Genomic DNA, 11,261 nt, shown 5'->3' with positions numbered 1-11,261 from the left:
TTTAGTTCTAGTTGTACTAGCAGGAAATAAAATAAACAGAAAATATGAAAGGTGAGAAGATTCAGAGGTAAGAAACTAGATGAGGCTTTTTATGGATGGAGATCAGAAAGCCTGTCAAAGGCAAAACAACCAGTAGATATGGTTGTTACCTTAAATGGATTAATGGAACTTTGCAGCAGTGGTAGATGTATCCGTTTGTTCTACATAGATCAAGAGAATTTAATATTAATAATATCTACTGAAGTCATATACATCAAGACAATTCCATGGTTCACAATAAGATGGTGAAGAAAGGTGGTCTCATGCACTCATGTGGAGCATAGGTCACACACAGCCTTCTTGGAAACTTAGTCCCTAGCCAGGGTAAATCAGGCAAGACTTTCTTCTATAATAATTTGGTTACTCTGTTAGTTTTTATTCTTTTTTCTTAGGTTTTTTATTTCTTCCATTCTCACGGTCATAAACTTTACACATTTTGTGTTGATGTAACACATGAACTTTGCATGTGTTATCAGTATTCTATTGTTCCTTAAGTATTAATTGATAATGTACATCTAAAAAGTTCTGTATGGAGGGAGCCCATTTCCTTTGGGGCGGGCTCCTTGAACTCCCGTGGTTCCCAGCCCAGGTCTGGAAGTCAACATGCTTGGTGGCGTGTTTTGTTGTTGTCCTCAGACTGGCTCTGGATTTATCAGTTCCACTGCCCATGGAAAGTTCTGGATATCTTTTCTGTCTTCATTACTGAAGGGGCTGGAGTCTATGAATTAATTTTTTCTTCTGCTTCATATAGCTTTAAAATACTGAATAATATCAGTTCTTTGTATTCTATGTTATTTATACCATAATTATGTCTGAGTGACAAAGTGGCACTAAAATCTACTGTACAAAGCACTATGCAAGACCACAAAAGAAAAGGCCATCTTTGTTCTGAATAAGTAACAGATGACAAAGTTAAAGAATATTGGCTATTCTATGACTAGTAATTAAGTCAGCATATCAAAAAAGTGGAAGTGTAACCAATTTTACAGGATCAGATATTAAATGGTATCCACCATCCTTCTATGACAGGAAAGATAGGAAAACCCTATTTCCTTTTATTTTATCTTTTGTTTTTTAAAATATAGTCACCATGCATCTGCATCCATCTGCATCCTTTTACAGCACTTGGTTAAAAAGTTAGCCAATTCTGTAAGATGGGTTCTGATTCACATGCGGAGATCTCCAAGAGCCCAATGCAACGGTGTCACTGTTACAGCCCTCTAAGCACGGTGATAGGAGCTCACAGAACAGACAAAATGAAACTTGTGGGCTCAAGACTTTTCCAGCAAGATCAGAACTTTCAGAGATGTTGAGAATTATTGATTTTCTTGTGAAAAGCCATGACAGACTGGCTACGTGACCCATTTATTCCATTTAGAGGAAAACTGTTGACTGGGGAGTACCAGAGATTGGGGAACCCAAGGCAGTTTTGCATTCTGACTCTACTCTTGCTATCACCTGAGATCCTCTTCTAGGAACAAACTATGAACAAGCAGCTGATCTGCTGTCCACATACCTTGTATGCTGAGGTTTAGTGCACCTCATCTGGCAAGCCTGACAGCATTTACAGAATTTAAGTACAGACCACAGTTCAAATGAGCATTAAAATGCACATAGGGCCTCAGGTCTCCATCATCTCCACTTTCCAAAAGTCTAAGCTCTCCTCCCCTTGTTGGTCCTCTTTGTACCTGGACTCCATCAGCACTTCAGTGCTGGTGAAGCTACTGGGATGTATGGATGGTCCTGCGGTAAAATGCATTTCCCAGAGCTGTTACAGGTTGATCCTTGAAGCTGGATGTGACTCCAGCCTGGCCTGGAGGCTGCATGCATATTTGTTTGTGTAAATGGCCAGTGGGATGAAGGCTGGATGAATTTATTATCTAGCTCATCTCACCCTTCTTCCTCCCAAAGCCAGGTCATGCCCCTGGCATGGGCGGACTGGTGGTGCCATAGAGGGACATATAGCTCTGCCACTGGCTCTGGCAACTCAAGGTCCGTTTGTGTGGTATCAGTTGCAGTTTAAATAATTTTCTCTGATCTGTTTGAGCCCTTCTGTGTTGCTCTTGAAACATTAAAGGAGTAAAAAAACTCTGCCCTGGGTGAACATTTCAAGAACTTGCTTTTACTTCCAACAAAAATGGTATCACTGTAGGCTAAAGTATTGCTATGCTGGACCAAAAACTACTTTTTCCCTCTTCTTGCAGACACCTCAGCCAGTCCCAGGGGTCTTGACATTTGACTTACATCCATCCTTATCTTAACAGCCTCACATTGCTGCTGTCACTTCAGCGTTTCTATGTCTATTCTTGGTGTGATGTTCCTTGCATGTCTGGAGTGGTACCTGAGAAACCCTCAGTAGGGTTGAGAACAGGCCAAGAGAGCTGGGGTTGTTCAGCCTAGAGAAGAGAAGGCTCTGGGGAGACATTATTGTGGCCTTTCAGTACTTAAAGGGGATCTACAGCAAAGACGGGGACAAACTTTTTAGCAGGGCCTGTTGCGATAGGACAAGGGGTAATGGCTTTAAACTAAAAGAGGGTAGATTCAGACTAAATATAGGGAAGAAATTTGTTACAATGAGGGTGGTGAAACACTGGAACAGGTTGCCCAGAGAGGTGGTTGATGCTCCATCCTTGAAACATACAAGGTTCTGTTGGACAGGGTTCTGAGCAACCTGATGTAGTGGAAGATGTCCCTGCTCGTTGCAGGGAGGTTGGACTAGATGACCTTTAAAGGCCCCTTCTAACCCAAACTATTCTATGATTCTATGATTCTATGATTCTATGATTCTATGATTCTATGATTTGGCTGTCTCAGAAACAGGCCAGAGACATAGAATGCCCAATCTCTGTTTGAGCAGCTCTGTAGAATAGTGACCATCTGACTCTACGGTTTTACTTTTGCTGCCTCTGTAGTGGGTATTCTGGGACCTTGCACATTATTTCTGCTCATGAGGCAACTTGATAGCAAGGCATGCACTGGTCCTTGAATGGACCCCTCCCTGGAGCCCTCCCTTTCACACTGAACAACCTGCTGCTTCTACCAGGGCAGATCCTTCTCTGGCAAAAGACTAATTACAGACATTAAAATAGGCAGCAAACTCCTTTGCTATTAGCTGCCGTGCCCCTGAAACAAAACACTTCTCAAAGACTGGACAGTGAAGTTTTAATGGCAGTGCAGTCCAACTTCCTTATTGATAACTGATTTTCTAATGCTTCCTAGGGTGAACTAACAAAGAATTTTTTCTCTCCAGGCTATTACCTTTCAGAAAAGTGCTGCCATAAGCTTTTGTGGAAAAATAAAAAAAAAATTCACACATTTGGTATACTTTGTTATGAAACCAAATTAACCACCTCAACTACTTTTTCCTCACTTGACCACCATGTAAATGAAAGAAGACTTCTCACATGAGAGGGAAGTTCTTCTTTCTTGGAAACCTTGACCCTGCTGCCAGTAAATATGGAGATATCGTTTAGAAAAACGTCACAGATGATTGCGGTCAAATTTGTTGAAAGTGGAGCAAGATGTATAAAAAAGCACAGCAACAATACTGATCAGCCAGCACACGAGCAATAGGTTATCTACGTGAGCATCTCCGTGCAGAAGCTTCTTTGAGGGTTAACAAAATTAGGTTAACCTCTGTCATCTAACCAGTCTTGCTGTATCACATACGCTGCTGTGACTGTAGAGGCAAGAAGATTTGGGAACGAAGATGAAAGTATATTCTATTTTCAGATCTGGGCGTTTTTTAGTTCTGCTTTGTCTTTTCACTGTGGAAGGCAAAAAGTCACCTACAGGCAAGCATACCTGCCGAAAAGGACTCCTCTCACAAGTGACAGAGAACCTGTATATCAAGGCAACTAGTTTAAAATCATCTGTTCCTGTAAGTTGATCCCAATAGTTGAAAAGTTTATTTTATTTATAGATGCTTCTTTACCAGCTTCATTACTGAGCACCTGGAAACTTTAATAAGTCGAATGATCTCTACAGTCCTGAGAGACAGGGTAATGCTGCTACTCCTTTTGTAAAAATGGGAAAAAAGAAGATGCATAGAGAGGTGGGAAGAGTTTGCCAAGGATTTTGCCATGGAAGAAGTTTGTGGCTAGGCTGGGATTTGAACACAGATTTTCTGAGTCTGCATCTTACATCTGAATAAGATGATGAAGATGATGTACAAACCAGACTTAAAGCTCTGCCTTCCTCTGCTTAAGTTAATTAATACTAATACATTGTGTTTTACAGAAGGATCTCATCAAGAACACAAGACTGCTTAAAAAGACAACAAAAATGCTGTTTATGGTAAGATTTATACTACTGGTTTTCCATTTTCTTACTTTGATTTTCCTTTGGTCAGTAAAGATAGGAATGTGTAATCAAAAAGAATGACAGCCGACACAAAAATCACTTGTGTTTAATTGGGAAGGACATTGTATTTATGACAGCCATACATTTAAAGAAGTCCTCTGCTTAGAGGAAGAATGTTATCTCTGCCCCATAGAAAGGGATTTTCCCCTGGGCTGTGAGGGGAGAGTTAAGTGTGGTACAGGGAGGAAGAGGTGGATTTGGAAAGCCTGGCTGGAGGCACTTCCCTCTAGATGGTTGCAGTGGTGCTCTGCCAGGAGACTTGGGGTAAGGGTGTTTGCCGTGTCGGGGAGGAGCTTACTCATGGTAGCATTTGCTCCTTCTGTGAGCACCTGGCTGTGTGCGATCGTCCCCAACAGTGCTTTCAGGCACCAGCCCATTCACATGAGGGCCAGGGCCACAGCCACCGTCCTGGCAGCTGAGGCACCTTCTGCATCTGAGGCACCTTCTGCTGAGGGTGTGCGGTACCGTGGATAGCCCAGGGATGCTGCAGAGCAGCTGGGACACCCAAGGAGCTGCTTGGGGCTTTGACCTCTGCGGATGCACTGGAAGAGGGAGATCAGAGTTCCCCAGTGTGATCTGGCGTGGGACTGAGACACTAAACTCGGGGTGCCTATTTGTAGAAGACTACAAGTGTGTGAGATGTTTTAGCTTCCTTAACAGAGTCAGCAGGGCCAGCTGAGTCGGTTTATCCTTAAGCAGAGACCTACTGGCCTTTGAGCTCCCCTGGATCTCATTGACTACCTTGGGAGTGAAGGCTCCTTGCTTGTCTGTGGGACCTACACATGGACACCTGCATTTGGATGGCTTAATGTGCAGCTGCATTTCCTTCTTGTTGGGAATTTCACACCTGATACTTGGTTCTATTGCCTAAAAACAGGCATATAGCCATTTGAAATACCTTTGGTTATCCAAGAGATCTCACAGGCCAAGCAGATATGACACAGGGTGTACAGGATGACTGGTCTCTTCTGGAGCAGCAGTTGGGGATGGGTGGGAAAACCTACAGCATCTCGAATGGTACAGGACACTGACGTGGAGGAATGGAACAATGACACCCACAATGACTCCTACAATTTGGTCAAGATGATCTGAATTAACTCCCCAATTTATCTTCTGTTTATTCTTTTTGTGTTAAATAGATTTGTTGCTGTTACTTCTTTTCATGGTTGGTCTTACCAGTACTCTTTTGGCTACCAGCACAGCATCCTCCCACCTTTTCTTCAGAAACCACAGAGATACATTGAGCTGTTTTTAAAAAAAAGGAAGCAATCCAATGGGATACTAAAATTAATGAAAAAGTTTTTACTGATTGTACGCTTTCTAAATATGCATACTTTTACAAGGCTGAAGTTGACTTGCAAGGTTTTCATTTGGCAACTCTTTACCGGCTTTGCTTTCAGACAAACTGCAGCGTTCGAGATCAGCTCCTCTCCTTCTACGTGAAAAATGTTTTCAGTCATCTTGGAGTAGGAAGTGACAAGTTGTACGTTATTAGTGCCTTCCAGGTCCTGCAAGCGAACATGAATGCCTGTGTGAGTATATTCCTGAGAGCAAAACTAACTTTGTCCAGCTGAAAGGCTAGCAAAGGGCTCCATCACAGTTTTTCAGCAGAGAGGGTGATTCAAAGTCACGGTATGACCCACATCATAGAGGACCCAACTTCCCAAGGGCTTCCCCGCTGAGGCTGGGGAAGTTTAACACCACTCATTTCCTCCCAGAGTGAGCTTGTGGGGAGCGGGTAAGGTGGTGGAGATACCATGGAGACAAGCCACTTCCCTGCTGATGATGTTGCCTTGTGCTGCCCTCTCAGCACTAAAGTTGCAGAGAGACAGGGTAGTCACAGGGAGAAATGTGGCTCTTTATGTTTCTGTGGTGTAACACTGGTTATGCTTTCCTTCTTCAACAGCGTACCCACTGGACGTGTGTAATCTTTACTCAGTTGTCATCTCTGGTCCACCATACTGAATTTTGAAAGAGTCAGTGGTGTCTCATAAGTAAGCAGAGACTGCAATTATAAAGCACATTGGAGCAGTTTCCATGTGTTGGCTATGCCACAGTCAGAGCAGGCGGTCAGGGAACAATGCTACTGCTAAAAGCCCCTAGAGTGGGTCCAAGTGTCCCAGGGAGGAGGAACTTTTACCAAAACCGTGTCACCATCCCACCCTATAAATAATTACAGGACAGCAGTTAAAGCACGCTTTTACCTATGCAAATATGCATATTAACATACTATGATGCTAAGATGACAATATCACCTGCGGGTCATTTCTCTTCTGATCTTATTTTCAAGAGTAGATGAATAAGAACAGGGTATGCCTTCAAACTTTATGTCCTATGGCTATTTTTAAACCTCCAGCCCTCACCAGTCACAAGGTCCCAAAAAGTGGAGTGTGACTTACGGTGAAATATAGCCATGGAGATTCAGTCTATTGTAACTTTAAAAAGGTAGGGCAGGATGAGAAGTCAATGAAATGTTAATGAATTAAAACTTCGTCTAATCTGAATTGTATGGTAGCACGAAAGAAGAGGACGTTGGTTCTACATGCACACAAATATTTGCAATGCAAAAATTAGCAGCTTCAGAGATCTCTTTGCAAAGTGATAGCTCAGAACACAACTGGAATATTTGTAAAATTATTTGTAAAGAGATTCAAATCTTAGTGGGAGAAAACTCCACCAGCTTTCAGGTTCTGTATTTAAAACCATGCTAAACAGTTGCAATTTACAGTCATTATTCACATAATTCAACACACTGCTGTGGTTATCAGTGTCTGTCAAAATTACAAATATTGTATGCTATGATATACTTTCCAGTGATTTCATTCTTGTCTGGAAAAGCAATTACACCCTCTACAAGTGCCAGTACACACTGAGGAGTTCAGACTATATCAACTGTGCTGAATTCAAAATATCAGTTATTCTGAAATGCCATCAATGACTGGAGCTTGCTATATAAGTTAGTAATATGAATGGAGACAAAATGCTGCAGATTTCTCAAAGCTCCTACATTCTTTCTCATAATTATCACCAGTGTTTATGCAACATAAGTCTAAACATAACAGTTTTCACTTCTGGATCTTAAAAAACACTGGTAGAAGAGAAAAGACTTCCTCTGGTATTAGAAAAACAATAGCTCTTCGAGAAATGACTGCTTGTCATGAGGACACATCTCATTTATGGAAACTAACATTTTTAAAAGTATTCGTATTAATTCAAAGCAAACAATACAAAACAATGTGAAAGAATGACAAAAACTGTGGACAGAATGAAGGTAATGGATCCTTTGCTAATACCAAGGTTGGGATTTCTCCATCATAGTATTGCTCAATAAATTAGCGAACTCATTCACCCATCTACGTAAGCTCTTTAAGTTTTATTATCCAGTTGAGTTATAAGGTGTTTGTCAGAAGGGATTTCCACCATGGCAACATACTTATATTATGAATTTGTTACCTTTTTTGTTACCTTTTTTGTTACCTCTACTCCACTCTCGTGAGACCCCACCTGGAGTACTGCATCCAGCTCTGGAGTCCCTAACATAAGAAGGACATGGACCTGCTGGAGCATGTCCAGAGGAGAGCCACAAGGATCATCCGAGGGCTGGAGCACCTCTCCTATGAGGAGAGGCTGAAAGAGTCTTCTCTGCCTGGAGAAGAGAAGGCTCCGTGGAGATCTCATTGCGGCCTTCCAGTACCTAAAGGGGGCCTACAGGAGAGCTGGGGAAGGACTTTTTACTAGGGCATGTAGCGATAGGACGAGGGGGGGTGGCTTTAAACTGGAAGAGCGCAGGTTCAGATTAAAGATTAGGAAGAAATTTTTCACTATGAAAGTGGTAAGGCACTGGAACAGGTTGCCCAGAGAGGTTGTTAAGGCCCCATCCCTGGAGGTATTCAAGGCCAGGCTGGACGTGGCCTTGGGCAACGTGGTCTAGTGGGAAGTGTCCCTGTCTATGGTAGGCATGTTGGAACCCAATGAGGAACTCGATGATCTTCAAGGTCCCTTCCAACCTAAACCGTTCTATGATTCTATGATAAAGTTCTTTATATAATTGAGGGAAACAGTGATACCTTTATATACATACCCATCCTATATTCTTTGGTAAACTCAGGCTCTAATTCAGCCAGCTAGGGGCATGCACGCTGTTTAAAAACTCTAACAATATTTGTCTCCAAACCACTTCCAAAGACTTTGTAATATATTATTATTATGATTCTCACCCTGCTAGTTCTTGGTTTTGTCCAAAGAAGAAATCATTAATATTTTCCAAGGATTTATGATCCCAAGTCCTGTTTTTCAAAAACATATAGGTACTAAAATCTCTAAATCCCTTTTCTGAAGTCAAATCAGGCTCTTTCATTTAGAGTATGACCACACAGGCAAGGGAACAGATATTTTTCCTTGGATACCAGGAGCGTCCATCTGCAGCACCACTGGCCTCAGCAAAAGCCTGTTTACTTCCGCATGTGCCCTATTGAGTCGGCAACATTGCGAAGAACGGTATGAAGCTGCTTCTGAGGTCAGACTTACGTTCCCACATCAGTAGCAGATTATGGAAGTTTTTTCTCTTATTTGAGCGAAGTGTAGAAAGGCAATATATTCACTGCACGATTTTTAATCATTGCTCGATCATTGTAGGCAGAGACTGTAGACCTCTAGCAGACATTGCAGTACTGCTGGCAATGAGCAAGCTTGCTTGCTCATTTGTTTACTTGCCCTTTATGCAAGAAGAACAGAGTTTGTAATGTGTATTACCATTCAAGCCAGCATAGTCATTTGAGGTCAGTTCTGCTACCAAATGTTTTGTGTGGAAATTTGCATCATACAAGCTGACCTAAAAAAAAAAACAAAAGCCCCAAGTCAGAAAGAACTGCTACCGTTAGAAGATTTTTAAAAGTTTACAAATTAGAGTTGCTGTTATTTACACTTTCATAGTGCAAGGTGATTTGAAAGAGATTTGTTGCTCCTTTTAAAAACCTCTGTGTGAGGTAGAAAGAAGGACTAACCATCCATTTCAGCAGAGTCACTTCTTTTCATGTGAGTTAAGGACCTTTGTTTCTTCAAATATGTTGTCCTTGCTCATAGATTGGAAAACATCAGATTTTCCCATTTTTTCCTGAAAGAATGATTCTTCCCCTTGGAAAGCTTGGAGATCTAGGGAGTCAGCAAGCTGTGCTGCTCAGAAAAGTCAGACAGGCAGCTCCAAAAAAACTGAGCCAGACCAGTTTTGTCCATCCAGCACTGGATGGTCAGAGCTGGGTGGTAAGGAAAGGGCCGAGCCCAGTGGCTACCACGGTGTTCCTGCCACTGGTGATGAAGCACTGACCCACTGAGGTTGTCAGTCGTGCTCTGGCTGGCTGGGTTAATCCCAGGGTGCAGTCTTTATGTCCTGTAGGATGAACAGGATGACTCTTTCCTTCCTAAAACCGGATTCTAACTCAAATCTTGCAGTGACAACACAGTCCTGTGTCTCTGATATCACAGCAGGAGTAGAGGGATGCCAGAACTTGAAAGTAAGACATTGTTGACTGGTTTGGGTGGGGTGCCTGGTAGCTGGGTATGGTCTCGCTGGCAAAACTCCCAGTGATCTTAATGGAAAACTTAGCTTGACAAAAGGGTGCAGGATTAGTTTCTAATTAGCCAGACAGTAGAGGAAAGGGTAGAAAAGTAGCGGGAAGCATAAATTAACTTTATAAACATATTTGAAGGGTTTGCAGAAATGTGGGAAATTGTCCTCTGTACTTTGCAGAGTTCTTTGGCCCTTAGCCTCACTTTTTCTGAAGGTTCAAAGTTAAAGGGCCTTGAATCTTAGAGCTACAAAAGCTGTAACTGCAACTGATGTAAAGATCCCCGAGATAAGTAGAAAGTGTTTAGTAAGCCTTAGAGGTATTCATATTACCATTTTTTTGTGCTGTGAACTCAACTTGCCGGGAAGCACACAGGTAAGATAACACATTTGTAGTAGCAGCAGATGCTGCAATGATGCTGAGGTCGCACATTTTACCAGTAGTCCTATGGTGCCACACTGTGGGTGGGACTCTTCCTCGTCACTATGACTTTACATCAGCATCTTTGCTGCAACAAGCTCTTTTGTTTTCTTCTCATCCCTTCAGCTTCCATGTGCTCCTTCTGCAAGGTTAACTTCTGCAGTCAAAAAATTAAAGAAAACGTTTCTTAAGGTAAGAGCAGAAGGCCTGGATCCCAGCTGAAGTGTTCAAGGGCTGTGGGTGGTTTCGTTTTCTAACATCTCTATCTTCCTGACAGCTTGGAGAGAAGGGGATCTACAAGGCCATCCATGAGCTGGATATTCTCCTCCCCTGGATTCAGGCCTACATTCAAACCATCGTATGAAGAATGAGGAAGCGACAGACAACGTGCTGCTTCTGTGCAAAGAACAGATCCTTACCCAAAAGGCCTGAAAATCAACCCAGAGCTGGACATACAGCAGGCCTGGCAGTCACTCAGTCCCACTGAAGGAGAGCATCTGCAGTACAGTGGCATAAAGAGGGATTTTCAAGTGCTTTCACAGTTGGCCTGCCATAATGGCTATGCCTGTCCAGCAGTATGAGAGCAGCCTCCAGAGCAGTTATAGCATGATGTACATCTCGTCCTTCCTGCCGGCCAGCTGCTTCGCAGGCAGCGCCTGGACACATTGCACGAGCATAACTTGGAATCTGCTACCATGTGGATCAGACACGAAGTCCTATGTTCTGTGGGCATGATCTAGCCATGCCTTGTGCCTTGTGCCACCCAATGTGATTACAATTCAAAGCAACAAGGACCACTTTTGAAAATCCCTCCCCTGAGCTATACTTTTTTTTTTTTGGTTATAGCTATATAACAGCATACACAAGCTGTTCTAT

General features: G+C 42.6%; 1 protein-coding gene across 1 annotated transcript; it reads left to right on the top strand.

Moving 5' to 3' along the window:
• Nucleotides 1–3,748: 3,748 nt before the first annotated feature.
• On the top strand, nucleotides 3,749–10,749 carry IL26 (interleukin 26; the record flags this gene model as incomplete). The annotated part of the gene is made up of 5 exons (XM_082496720.1): nucleotides 3,749–3,919; nucleotides 4,279–4,335; nucleotides 5,802–5,933; nucleotides 10,512–10,577; nucleotides 10,663–10,749. 5 exons carry the CDS (start codon nucleotides 3,749–3,751, stop codon nucleotides 10,747–10,749), a joined length of 513 nt encoding a protein of 170 aa, XP_082352846.1.
• Nucleotides 10,750–11,261: the final 512 nt, after the last annotated feature.

The sequence above is a fragment of the Vanellus vanellus genome, assembly GCF_965231255.1.
Source record: "Vanellus vanellus genome assembly, chromosome: 1".
Classification (NCBI taxonomy): domain Eukaryota; kingdom Metazoa; phylum Chordata; class Aves; order Charadriiformes; family Charadriidae; genus Vanellus; species Vanellus vanellus.
This window is presented reverse-complemented; position numbering and strand designations above follow the sequence as displayed.